Here is a 14978-nt window from a genome sequence, read left to right on the forward strand (position 1 = left end):
CATGGACCACTCGCTCTCGCCAGCCAGTGGCCTTCTTCGCCTCCCTATCCGCCCATTCATTGCCGTCGATACCGATGTGCGCCGGGATCCAGTGTAATTCTGTTGCTACCCCGAGATGCCTTAGCGAATTGATGATCTGTACTGCCTGTATCACATAGATCTGCCCCGAGTGCTTGCCCGGGTCTCCGATAGCCTGAATCGATGCTTGATTGTCCGTGTTTACTATGACTCTGCTGAGTTGTAGCCTTGTTTGGTGCACGACTGCCATAGTTAGAGCTTGAAGAATACCGTGCAGCTCCGCCGAGTACACCGTGTACCAGTCGCTTGAGCCCAAATAGACACTGAAAGTAGAACCAATGTCTGACGATACAGCTGAAGCTCCCACCTTTTTATTGATCCCGCTACCGTCTGTGTATATCATTGCATGACCCTCATCAATCGATCTTTTGGCCAGTTCTTTGGCGGCTTTCTTGGTCTTATGAATTATCGTTTTGGGAGGCTCCCAGTCGGGAGCGGCGCTGAAAGGGCGTAGTTTCTCAATCTTATTGGTGTCGCCGTATCGTTCTTCGAATCTATTGGTATGTCGCTCCAGTGGACTCAGTTTCCTGTTCTTCTTGGGTTTTCTTTTGGACTTCCATCGCTCGAATCGTGGCTTAATAATCTCGCCATATGCTGGACTAGTGGCGATTCGTAAGACAGCTTCCGAGGTGATCTTGTCTAGCTGTTGTTTAACTGGTAGGAGGTGCGCTTCTATATCGAGTGCTGGAATGGATGTGGCCTTGAATGCTCCAGTTATCTTCCTCTCTGCCTGAGATTGAATCCTTTGTAGCGATGAGAGGTGAATTTTGTTGTGGCCGGCAGTGTCTTCGGGCTGGTACCATGCTGAGCAGCAGTACGTCATTTGTGGGATAATTACTGCCTGATAGAGCTGTCTCATGCTCTTATAGTTGCCACCCCACGTCGATCCGGCAATCCTCGCCAGTGCACCGATGCTTTTGGTAGCCTTAGACCGAATCTCCTTGTTGTGGTGACTCCATAGAGGTTTAGAGTCGATTTCGACCCCTAGGTAGCGGACAAAGCGTCTCGCCTCAATGCATTGCCTCTCGTTGAGTTGCAGGGGATGGTCTAAGCTGAATCTCTGTTTTCTACTGAGGTGCAGCAGTTGATATTTGCTGGGATCAAACTCCGATCCGTGTCGTAACGCCCACTTCATACAAACTTCGTCGTGGATTTTGCGGAGGGCGTTACAGTTTTCCTCGGTGGAGTCTCCCACTGTCAGAAGGCCTATGTCGTCTACGAAGCCGGTGGCTACCGTTCCTAAGTCGGCGCGACTGTTACATTCATCAATGAGATCTGAGTTGTAGAAGAGGTAAAGTATGGGCGACAGCGGTGATCCTTGAGGAATTCCGGTTGCTATGGGAGTCTTTGGTGTGGAGTGTTCGCTTGTTTTCAGCACTGTTGTCCTATTGGACAAGAACGATTCTACCCAGTTAACTACTCTCGTGTCGATTTTTCGCTTTCGGAGGTTGTGGAGCAGTCGAGGATGAGAGACTTTATCATATGCACCTGAAACGTCTAGCAGTAACATCGTGGCTACTTTGTCAGAGTTCCAGGCCTGATATATCCTTTCTAGAAGGTAGTGGATGCCGTGTTCACATGACCGCAATCTACGGCCTCCCATATGTGTGGCCGGCAGGAGTCCATGTGTCTCCGCAAGATATGCTATTCTCCTAGCAAGAATAAACTCCATTGCCTTTCCTATGGTGTTAAGTAGAGCTATTGGCCGGTATCCTTTAGGAATCGAGTGGTCCTTGCCCGGCTTCGGAAGGACAATTGTTATCGATGTTCTAAAGTGCTCTGGGCAGTAGCCGTTCGTCATGCATGCATTGAATATTCTATGTAGATGAGGGAGTAACGGCTCCAGGATCTCCTTGAGAATCAGGTTGGGGATCGCGTCTCCCCCCGGGGCTCTCTTTGACGGTGCTTGCGTTATGGCCTTTCTTATCTCATTCACGGTGATCGTGCCCATCAGGTAGGCTTGTGGGTACGCCGTGTCGACGCTGATGTCATCTAACTCCGCCTGTACCGGTGGTGGGAAGAACGTTCTCATAAGAAGATCTGCCTTCGGGCCTGGTTCGTTGTATTCTCGTTTATCTTTGTCAAATAGCGGAGGGAGACACGCCTGTGTTGTAAGTTGTTTTCTGGCCCACTTGGTCTTTTTCCACATCATTTGCGGCGACTCGCACGCCTCTGCCACGAACTCTCTGAACGCCTTCCTGGTAGTTCTCTTGATCAGGTTGTTTTTGAAGTTCTTGGCGACTTTATACTCATCCCATGCTTCCTCCGAGAGCGTCGTTCGTTTTTGAAGTTCTTGGCGACTTTATACTCATCCCATGCTTCCTCCGAGAGCGTCGTTCTCCAGCTTCTTTTCAGCGATTTGCAACGCCTTTGTGCTTCCTTGCATTCTGGCGTGAATCCCGGTCTAGACCGTGGCGACAACCTGATGACCGGAGTGGACTCCTCTATGGCCGCTTGGATAGAGTCAATAATGGCCGCTACTTGATGATCGATGCCATCGTTAGTGAGGTTTTCACCATTCCCCTGGGGATTGGCTAGGCACTCTTTCGATGCCATGGCTCTAGCGAGTGTCTCTCTCAGGACCTCGGCGTCCAGTTTGTTGAAGTTTCGGCGTGTCGTTGGTGCTAACTCCATCACGGCCAGCTCAAGCTTTGTGAGAATTGGGAGGTGGTCGGATCCGCTTTCGAAATCATTTCCGATATTGCAGTTAATGACATTTGCTGTTAGTGCTGGAGTGGCGAATAGTAGGTCTATTGTTGTTTGACAGTTTTCTTCGTATGTCACCGTTTCTACTGGCAATGCTTGTTCCATGGCGAATTCTTCCGCTATGAGTATTAGTTCTTCTGCTCTCTCATCGATACGAGCATCCGGTCCCCCCCACATCGTGTGGTGAAGGTTGAAGTCGCCTAGCATGATCTGTTCGTCATCCTTAGACTCCACAAGCGTCTCATGTAGTTCGTCAAGTCCGTCTATTTGTTGGTCGCCGGGGTTGTAGATGTTGTGTATGCGTATAATTCTATTGTTTTCGGACTTGATGTTAAGAGTGCAGAGGTCCGGTGAGTGATATGATGGGTACCATTGCTTTGGTGATATTCTCTTGTTGATATAGAAGCACACTCGTGTGTTGTTATGGTAGGGGTAGATCAAGTTGAATCTATCCTTCAGGGGATGATACGACGTGTTTGTGTTGGTGTTTCTCCAGGGCTCCTGAATTGCTACTATATCGATGTCATAGATCTTTTCGTTATCGAAGAGTTCTACCATGACCGTTCTGGATTTCCTTGTGTTGTATTGCAGTATTGATAGCTGACTGGGGTGTGCTACCATTTCTCGGTGTTATTGTTAGTGTTGCTTACTCGCTCCGCCCAGTCCATAGAGTCCGCATCCCCTTCCTGAGTGTTCTCCTTTTCTTGGTCGTCGATGGACCGGATATGTCTCTTTTTGTTCCCATTGACGGGGACCGCAATTCTCTCATTGCCACTCTTTTGACTTAGGGGCTGTCTGTCGTCCTCGGGGTTGTTAATTTCCCCTGCCGCTATACCGTCCTCATATCGTTTGGCTTCGTCTACTGCTTTGGAGGGCGATCTGTTTCTAGGCGAGGCCCTTGTTGGTGATGTGGAAGCATACCTCCTTCCACTCGGCTGGAGATTCGGTGTAGTAGTTCTTTCGAGGTCCGGCCCTCTGATTCCTCCCCTGCTGACTATCCTACCTCTGCCTGCTGGCCCACCGCGCGTGGATGCCAGCCTCGGGAAAAATTCCTCATTTCGCCCACGATTGGACGCATTCTGAAAGTAGTTGCTTGATTGATCGCTTGTTTGGTAGCTAGCCGGTGCCTCCTTCGTTGTCACGAATCGTGAAGGAGTCCATTGTCTCGCCATTCTCATTCTCGCTATCTCCCTCTTCTTTGCTGTACATACCTTGTTCCAAGCCTCATGTGGTCCCTCGCAAACCGGGCATTTGCGAGTGTCGGCCGTGCATTCTTTATGATGATGCTCCCCTGAGCATTTCCCGCACACTGAGTGATCCTTTTTAGGGCATGCAGTCGACAGGTGACCGTATTTCCAGCATACGAAGCATTGCTTCGATCTACACTGCTTGTTGTAGACGCAACAGCCATGTAGTTCCGAACCGATAACTAGGCCTTCTTCCAGTGCTCTATTTCCTTCCTCTGGGGATGCTAATTCGATGATCAATGAACCCTTGTCATAACCCTCTTTATTCGCGCCGAACCAGCCCAGCCACACTATGTCGAGGCTCAGCGTGTTGGCGTTCTCGTTCTGAACCCTTTTGATTGCCGTGGCCATGTCTTTGGTGTCGAATGTATTGATCCCCACTCCATGGAGTAGGAGGCCATACGTTTTGGTGATCACTCTCGCGCTGCCACTTATCTTCAGAGTCCAATCCTTGCTTTTTCTCAGTCTGTTCGCCTCCTCCTCATTTGCAGCCATGATGCATATATCGCCACTCGCTAGCCTCCTGGCCGTCCTGACAGGTTTCCTTGTGGTGTCCGTGCTCTTTATATATCCATTGACCATCGTGGTCATCTCGCTCGGTGTCTTCCCCTCCAATGCTTTGCTTGCTGTCTCGTCTTGTAGCTTTACAATGATCTCGTTTAGCTTGTTATATGGTGCTTGGCCTTGTTTCGGCATTGCTGGTGGTACAATGGGGATTCCTCCGGTGGTGGAGGAGGATGTCGAGGACCGGCCCAGTACGCTGGCGTAGCTGGCCGTCGATGTATTGCTTCAGGCTAGCTGCCTGGTGCTTGATATGCGTAATCTTTTCCTCCATATTGCTGTCTCGGTTGCTTGAGTCAATGGCTAGTTTGCGTACTTCGTCCAAGACTGTCTGGATTTTGGGTTCATCGTTCGCCCTTTCTGCAAATGCTACCGCCGCCCTGAGGGCAGCAGCTACTTCGTCCATTGGTGGTTTCTGGCCTTCGTCTATCATTTTCAGCATGGTGTTCATCGACAACTTCAGCATGAATGCGTGCTCCTTGAAATCGTGGCTGCCATGGTCCCATTGGGGCCAGCTGGCCTTATTCGGCATGGTTACAGGGGTATGGGCGTCCCCTGAAGCCAATTGAAGAGGTACTGGCCTTACTGAGTGCTTTGAATACGTGTATCTACTTTCTATAGCTCAATAATATAGCATGAGCGTTGTGCGAAAGTTTTTTGCCTGCGAGGTTGAGACATGCCGCAGAGATTTGTTGAAGAAGGTACATCATTTGAAAATCGCTAGTGCAATATCGGCTTAGCTCACTTTAGGCAGCTGCGGCTCTGCGCAGCGTTGCCAACGGCGCTACTCGTAATCATAGGGCTGAAGTGGCGGGAGCATCAAACTCCGCCCCTTCACTTCCTGGCTCACATGCCAATCATCACCATCATGCCTATAACACGGGAAGAAAGCGACGCGTGGCTTATCATGCAAGGACGCAGAAGCCGACGCAATGCGCGCAAGGCTTGAGGCTGAAGGACGAGGACCTTCTACTGCTTGGGAGCCAGTCTCTTCTGATGATGAAGAATTCGAGGATATACGGCCGATGACTCCGCCTATGTCTCCCCCGTGCCCTCCACGAGGTAAGAGCCTTACCTATCCCAGAGTGGCTTGGGATCAAGATCTGAACTTCATAACAGGCGCCACATCTAAGGAGAATGAGTCCGTCAACATGGGGATCCAGCGGCCCAAACTGGGTGACACGCCTTTGCAAAACATCCATCCGGCCCCCTCCACTTCACCGCAATTACGGGCACGTAAAGTACAACGTCAAAGACAACTTCGAACTCTACTACCGGTCTCTGGGCGGTAAGTAGGAACTAGTCACTACGAATGGAGATACTAATCATCTTAGTAGAGCTACTAGGTCAAAAGCTTCGAAAACTGCCGCTTTCTACGAACTCGCTTATGATAACAAAACAAGCCAACGCGTCTCCAGTATCGCTCCGATGGGTCCTCCAAAGTCCCCCGGCTTAAAGCAGCCAAATAAATCATCTCCACAACAAAAACCTCGATCCGCCTATCGAGTTCAGAAGAGATGATTTGCTGTGGAATCAACTTTTGTTTGTCTCATTCCTGAGGGTACCGAGTGCGCTCGTGAGGGAGAAGATTGCGTAGTCCAACCTGAAGGACTACATATTCCGCTGACAGGCACAAAGAGAATTTTATTTTCTCCGTCGGTAGCAGGATTTGGCCCAGGGCCTAGTGCTCTACTTTAGATATATGGCGGCGGATCTTCTCTTTGGCAACATCTTCACAGGATAACCTCGAGGTAAAAGTCTGTTATCGAAGTTTATTGCCCTAGGCTTTGCCTGCAGCCTTAAGCATTTCAGAAGTATTCGAAGTAGGGAAACTAAAGGGTAGCCAGACGATCTCCAGCGCAAGTAGTATTGATATGATATATAGAATTAAAGTTTATATTATAGACGAGTAAAGGCCTATAAATTTAAATTTATAATTTTTTATTTATTTAAGACTATCGAGTAAATAGATAAGCGATCTTTAGTAAGCGTACTTTGATAAGGGATATTTGAATTCCTTACGCTTTAATAATTATAAGACTATATTTAATAAATTCTTTTTTTATCTAAAAGCTTATATTTCGTTTTATAGTTTAAAAAAGAAATCTTAAAATTTTAATAGAAGATAAAAAAGTTATTTTAAAATTAAATAATATATATATATTTAAAGCTATTCGGCTATCGAGCGAACTTTAATAAGCGATATTTAAATTTCTTACGCTTTAATAATTATAAGACTAAATCTAATTTTTTTTATTATTTAAAAGTTTATATTTTATTCTATAAGTTAAAAAAAAATCTAACTTTTAATAAAAAATAAAAAAGTTATTCTATATATTAATAATACGAGTAAAGGCCTATAAATTAAACTCATAATTTTTTTTTAATTAGGGCTATCGAGTAAATAGGAAAGCGAACTTTAGTAAGCGAACTTTAATGAGCGATATTTGAATTTCTTACGCTTTAATAATTATAAGACTAAATTTAGAAATACTTTTTTCTCTAAAAGCCCACATTTCGTTCTATAATTTAAAAAAAAAATTATAAAATTTTAATAGAAATTAAAAAAGTTATTCTATGTATTAATAATATATATCTATTTATTAATAATAAAAATTACGAACGCTAATCTATTTATTCGCGATAATTTAGTCGATTTAATTAATAAGCGTAGTAACTCTAAATTTATAGTTAACTATATATATAAATTATAGATTTTTAAGCTTAGTTCTATCTTATTCTATTATATATACTAATATATCTATTTTTTTAATAAGAGAGTTAAAGAGTATTAGCGAGCTAACTTAGATAGTCTAATTAAAAAATGTAATAACCTCGAGTTTATTATTTAACTATATATATAAATTTAAGATTTTTAAGCTTAACTCTATCTTATTCTTTTATATATATTAATAATTATTCTATCTAATTTAACTTATTAATTCTAAAACTTTAAATAGCTATATGTCTATAATAATTCTAGAATCTTAACTACTAGTTCTATTTATCTACTTTAATATATATTAATTATTTTTAAAATATACTCTTATTTTAAAGTATTTATTTATTTATTTTACGCTTAATTCGAAGTCGAATATAAATAGTCGAATATTATATCTATTAAGTATATAGAGATCTTATTAAAATTAATTTCGAAACTATTAATTTATAACTAGTAAAATACTTACTATTATAAGTAACGTTAATAAGCTTATATATATATATATTATAAGTATATTAATTTAATTTAATAAAAAATCTTTCTTTTATATCTACGCTAAAATTTAAAAGATTTTAATTAATTTTATAATAATTATAATTTCGATATAGTATAGATTTAAGAATAAATCCTCGAAGGGAGAAGATAATATTAATTAAGATTTTTAAAGAGAATTTAATTATTAAGTAAAGTCGTAGTATAGTTAAGATTTTTAGCGTATATAAACTTAATATAGAAGCTTAAAAAGAATCTCTTATTTTTCTTTCTACTTTCTTAAGAATTAATCTTATTATAAGTTTTATATATAAATATATATATCTATTAAAATATTAGATATATAATATATAGAAAAAATAATTAATTATCTAAAATCTCTTCGAGGCTAGATTTAGAATATAGTATAAAATTAGATAATAAAAATATATAATTAATAAGATACGTAAGAAATAGATTTCGATAATATTTATTATTTATTAAATCTATATTACTATATAATTCTAAATCTACTTATATTTAATTATATAAGTTTATTTAATATATAAGCTAATTTAGTACTTAACTCTAGCTATTTAAGAAGTCTTTATTATTTTAAATTAGTATTCGCTAACTACTAGACGACTATTAATTCGATTATAGAGACTATATATTTAAAAAATATCTTAGCGAGTAATAGCTATCTTCTCTTACGATATATATATATAAATTAAATTTAAATATATAAATTAAATTGATAATCTTTTTTTTAGAGCTATCGAGTAAATTTAATAAGTAAACTTTAGTAAGCGATATTAAAATATCTTATCTTTAAATAATTATAGAATTTGATTTTATTATTTTTATAGTATTAAAATACGTAAACTATACTTTATAGTTAATAAATTAAGAAATTTTAATAGAGAAATAAAAAGTTATTTTAGTATTAAATAATATATATTTATTTTATTAATAAAAAATCTCGAAAGAATTAGCGAGCTAACTTAGATAGTTGAATTAGAAGATATAGAAATCTCGAATTTATAATTAACTATATATAACTTTAAGATTTTTTAAATTAACTTTATCTTATTTTATTAAGATATTTTAATAGACTACTATCGTCTTTAAACGATAAGAAATAAAAACGATTTATATTATTAACGATTAAATATTTTAATACGTATAAATAATAAATTATATCGAATTATAATAACTATAGTATTCTTAATACGTTTTATATATTAAAATTAGATAGCTATTATACGTATAGCCTCTATCTACTAAACGTATACTCTCTATTTAATAGATATATAATCTCTATTTACTAGACATATAGCCTCTCTAATTAAGTTAGCGGCCGCGTAAAAGCTAACGAAATCTAATTAAAAATAATAAAGAACTCGTATCTAGTCTTTTCGAGATTCTTATAGAGATACTTAATGATAATAAGATAAGTCTCTCTATATCTCTCTCTATAGATTTATAATATCGAACGATTTTAATTTATTAATTGATGAGATTTTTAAATAATTTCTCTATAGCGATAGCTGATTTACTAGTTATTCTCTTTACTTACTATTAAAAATACGTCTATTATACAGTCTGGCCGGAAAGGTATGGGATATTCCATGGGATATCCCATACCAAGTGATACCACACCGTACCCGGGTATGGTATGGATAGGGTCGGATACCATACCATTTTTCTGGTATGGGTTCGGGATCTTGGCGGGATATCCCACGGTATGGTATATCTGTGGTATCATACCATGGAATGGTATATGTATGGGATATCCCCACTGAGATTTCTATATTTAGAAGTATAAGTAGCTATTCTGATCATCATTCTGGCCAACCATGGCTACCACTATCATCTACCATGACTGTCACTATCATGGCTGCCACTACCATGGCCACCCCTATCATGGCTGTCACTGCCATAGCTACCACTACCATAACTACTACTACCATGGCTACCATATGACAGTAGGCTATTTCAATAGTAAATAGTGGTAGCCATGGTAGTGAGTGGTAGCCATGGTAGTGGCAGGCATGGTAGTGGCAGGCATGGTAGTGGCAGGCATGGTAGTGGCAGGCATGGTAGTGGCAGGCATGGTAGTGGCAGGCATGGTAGTGGCAGGCATGGTAGTGGTAGTCATGGTAGTGGTAGTCATGGTAGTGGTAGTCATGGTAGTGGTAGTCATGGTAGTGCCAGCCATGGTAGTATTTCGAATGGGGGTAGATACGATTAGCCGTTGACCAGAATGATGATTAGAATAGCTACTTTATACTTCTAAATATAGAAATCCCAACGGGATATCCCATACATATACCATTCCATGGTATGATACCACAGATATACCATACCGTGGGATATCCCGCCAAGATCCCATACCATATCAGGTATGGGATCATGCAAATCTCAATAACCCATACCATACCAGAGTATGGTATGGCAGGTCAATATCCCATACCATACCATACCTTTCCGGCCAGTAAAATTTATACTTAAATATCTACTATCTATCGAGTTAATCTTTCTATATCTAAAACGTATTAAATATAACCTCGTTATTCTATATATAGACCTATATTATATTATCTCGCCGCTCTTCTCGTATAATGTCTAGTCGTCGAAATAACTACTATAGCGATTATAAACTCTCTCGCTATAACGCTTATAGTATAGAGGTAGATATAGAGATAAATATAGATATACGCTCTAATCCTTATCTATAACCTTTAATATTAAAGAACGCGTCTATTCTATTCTTCTTCTCTTATTATTTTATCTAACTCGTCGTAATTATTAGCTATCGTATTAAGTAAGATATTTATTTAATTATCGAGAGATAAATCTAGAGTTATTATTATTAAGTAAGAGATATAAATAAGCGATAGAATAGAAGTTAATTCTATTACTATATTCTACTATAAAGACATTAAGCTCGAAGAGACTAGATACGAGTTTTTTATTATTTTCGATTAGTATTCGTTCCGCGCGGCCGCTAACTCGATTAGGGGGGCTATACGCCTAGTAGATAAAGGCTATACGTCTATTAAGTAGGGGCTATACGCGTAATAGCTATCTAAAATTATTACGATACTACTCTAAAATAAATAAATTTAAATCTATAGATTAAAATTATAAAAAGTAATTAATTTTCAAATCTAATTTCGAGATTGAATTAAACTCTCGAAGAGTAAAATTAATTTAATTTAAGATTTACTTAAAACTATAAGATTAAATTTTATAAATTTTAAATTATTAAAAAGTATAAAATAATTTCTATAATTAAAAATAATAATAGTAAAGTTTAAATAGAAAAAAGAGAAGTTATATTAATAATAAGTAAGTTTTAATATCTTTTATTAGTATATATAAAAAAATAAGATAGAGCTAAATTAGAAAATCTTAAATTTATATATATAGTTAATTATAAATTCGAGGTTATTACGTCTTTTAACTAGACTAGTTAATTTATCGTAAATAAATAAATAAATAATTCTAATTATTAAAATCTCGCCCTTTCGCGTCTCCTTTATTAAAAAAATAGATATATATTATTAATATATAGAATAACTTTTTTATTCTCTATTAAATTTTTAATATTTTTTTCAAAAATTTTAAAGCGCTATTTATTCTTTTGACTCGATAGTCGAATAGCTTTAATTAGATATATATTATTTAATTTTAAAATAACTTTTTTATTTTCTATTAAAATTTTAAGATTCTTTTTTAAATTATAAAATAAAATATAAGCTTTTAGAAAAAAAGAATTATTAAATTTAATTCTATAATTATTAAAGTAAAAGAAATTTAAATATCGCTTATTAAAGTTCGCTTATTAAAGATCGTTCTTCTACTTACTCGATAGTTATAATTAAAAAAAAAATTAAAAATTTAATTCATAGGCCTTTACTCGTTATTCTTATATATTAATTAGAGTTTTTGAAATTTTTAAAACTTTTACGATTTTAGAATTTCAGAGTTTTATAATAAGAGGAATTAATAAATTAAAATCGAGAATAGAGTAAAAGTACCTCGAATTCTATTAAAGATATTACTATTTAACTATTTAAGTTCATATTAGATAGTATTCTTAAAAAAGTAAATAAGTTTTTAATAAGCGATATTTAAATTCCTTATCTTTAAATACTTATAAGATGAAATTTAATAATTCTTTACTTATTTAAAAGCGTAAATTACGTTTTATATTTTAAAAAAAATTTGAAAAATTTTAATAGAAAAAAGATAAGTTATATTAATACTAAGTTTCTAGAGAATTAATTAATTTTAAATTAATTTAGATTTAATTAATAAGAACTTAATTTTAATATCTAATATTTTTTTTTTATCTTAATTATTATTATTTATATTTTTATTAGTATATATATATAAGAATAAGATAGAGTTAAGTTATAAAATATTAAATTTATATATATAATTAATTATAAATTTATTAGATTTACACTTTTTAATTAAACTATCTAAGATAGCCCGCTAGCTCTTCCGCGTTTTCTTATTAAAAATTTATATATAGAAAACTTAAACTATTAATTATCTATCTCTTTATAAATATAAATATTTTATAATTTTATAAATTATAAACCTCGCTTTATACTTTCTAATAATATAAAAATTAAAAGATTTAATCTACTCTTTATAAAGCGAATTATTATTTAAATATAATTATATAAAACGTATTCGAGATAAAATAAGTCTTCTCTTTTTTTATATAGTTACGAGTAAAGGCCTATAAATTAATTCATAATTATTTTTTAATTAAGGCTATCGAGTAAATTTGATAAGCGATCTTTAATAAGCGATATTTGAGTGCCTCGCCTTTTAATAATAATAAGACTAAATTATAATATTTATTAACTATTAAAAAGCGCAAGTTGCGGGCTATAATCTAAAAAAAAAATCTAAAAATTTTAATAGAAAATAGTAAATTTATCAAGAGGCTAAAAGTAGAGTAAGAGATTTTTCGATAGTTGCGAATATTAATTTATTTACTCGCAATAACTTAGTTAATTTAATTAAAGAACGTAGATCTAACGAATTTGTAATTGACTCTATATATAAATTTAAGATTTTATAGTTTAGTTCTATCTTATTCTTTTATATATACTAATTATTCTTTTACTACTCTATTAATCTATTAATCTCTTAATTATAAATATATTTACTCTCTTTATCCCTCGCGCTTATATTACTAGATTTATAAAATTCATATATCTCTTTTATTCGCCTTTTAAAGCTCTTATTAATATCTCTAAATTACTTTTTAGCGAATTCGCTATTACTAATAATCGAGGCTATAAGCGAGCTTAATAGCTATTTTTTACTACTTATAAACGAGTTAAAAGACTTTTCGAAAGAGTTTAAACGAATTTATAATTATCGTTTTCTTTTATATACTTCTTCTAAATTAGCGATAATATCTTTCAACTTAGCAATACTATTTTTCAAAATACGTTTTTATCTTCTATTTATTCTTTATTATTCTATTTTAAACTCTTTTAATACGTATTATATTTTAAATATTATTAAGAAAAAGCCTTTAAATAAAAGAAAAACGCTATAAAAAATCTTTTATTATAAGATTTATCAATAATTTTTTTTATTAATAACTCTTTTAATAGCTTATATTCTTTTAATCTACTTTTTTATTCTTATTTAACTTCTATTTAATCTTTAATAAAGATTATAAACTAGATTACGCGTTATTTATATATTATAAAATATATATAATATAACTTAGATTTTATAAATTAGATTTATAATTACTACGATATAATATTATAAAAAGATAAGATAATTAAGTAATATTATAATAGCGAAAAGATTAAAGTTAATATATTTAAAATAGATATTAATTAAAAAGTAAACGATATAGAATAAAGTTATAAGGGCGTTAAAATAAGTATAAATAATTCGATTAGCTTTAATAAGTATATTATTAATTAAATTTTCTATTCTTTAACGCTAGAAATGTTGAATTTTATTAATTATTATAAAGAATTTCGTCGCTATAGCGTTTACTATAATAATAGAAGCTCTAAAATCTTATAATAGATTATTATTAATTATTTAATCGCTTTTTATATATATATAAAATTTAAAAAATAATTACTCTTTATATATTTACTTTAACGTCTTTAAAGAGCGATAAATTAATTTTAAATTAAATCTATATTATAAATAGTATTTAAGATTAATCTATAATATAATATAACTTTCTCTTAATCTCGTTTTTTATATTAACTTTATTAGATATAGCTATTATAATTATATTAATTAGATACTTTATTATAAAATAATTATAATTCTTAAAAGTATTAATATCTATATTAACGCTCTTAAATTAATATTTTAGATAAAACTAGATCGAATCGAAGGTCTCTCTATTAAAATCTGACTAAAGCTAAAGATTTCGCTCTTATATAGATACGTATAAGAAAGATTAAACTTATATACTTTCTTTATATAAGTAAAGTATCTTAAGTAGCTATATATATAATTAAAGAAAATAAGATATTAAATATATTCTAATATTTTATTTAAAATAAATAAAAAATAGATAAATTTTTATAAAAGAGATTAGAATTAGTAATACATTAGCTATATTTACTAGTAGCTATATTAATATTTCTAAAAAAGATAAAAGTAATCGCTAAATAGATTATCTAAATAATTTTTTTAAATTAATACTTACTCGTTAATATATAATTATATAAATTAATTCTCTAGAGATAATTAAAGAAAACTTTTAAATTAAAAGTATAAAAGAGTAATTAAAAAGTTTAAAAATATAAATATAATAGAAGAATTAAAATATATTATAAAGATAGCGAAGAAAAGAGAAGTAAGAGTTTTAATCTTAATTTAAAGAGATTAAGTAAGATTTCTCTTATAAATATATATACTATCTATATAGTAATCTATAATTACTCTTTATAATTCGAGTAAAAGCGTATATAAATAAATAATTAATTAATTAAAATTAATATCTAAAAGATAAAGATTAATTTAAATATTCGAGACTATAAATTATTTTATAAAAATCTATAATATTATAATTTATATATTTATAATTACTTTATTTTAAATAAGATCGCTATTATTTAAAAGGGTAATATTAATAATCTATTAAGTTTATTTAAGATTAAAGATATTTTAATAGA

General features: G+C 33.5%; 2 protein-coding genes across 2 annotated transcripts; one reads left to right on the plus strand and one right to left on the minus strand.

Annotated features, from left to right (window-relative positions):
* Positions 1-4698: 4698 nt before the first annotated feature.
* Positions 4699-5124, minus strand: HO173_003350 (uncharacterized protein; the record flags this gene model as incomplete). The annotated part of the gene is made up of 1 exon (XM_037305277.1): positions 4699-5124. One exon carries the CDS (start codon positions 5122-5124, stop codon positions 4699-4701), a length of 426 nt encoding a protein of 141 aa, XP_037168142.1.
* Positions 5125-5524: 400 nt separating this feature from the next.
* HO173_003351 (uncharacterized protein) lies at positions 5525-6113 on the plus strand (the record flags this gene model as incomplete). Its single annotated transcript, XM_037305278.1, has 3 exons — positions 5525-5654; positions 5712-5880; positions 5930-6113. The coding sequence occupies 3 exons, from the start codon at positions 5525-5527 to the stop codon at positions 6111-6113; spliced, it is 483 nt and encodes a 160-aa protein (XP_037168143.1).
* Positions 6114-14978: the final 8865 nt, after the last annotated feature.

Source organism: Letharia columbiana (genome assembly GCF_014066305.1).
Source record: "Letharia columbiana isolate WasteWater2 chromosome Unknown Sc0000007_s0, whole genome shotgun sequence".
NCBI classification, from domain to species: domain Eukaryota; kingdom Fungi; phylum Ascomycota; class Lecanoromycetes; order Lecanorales; family Parmeliaceae; genus Letharia; species Letharia columbiana.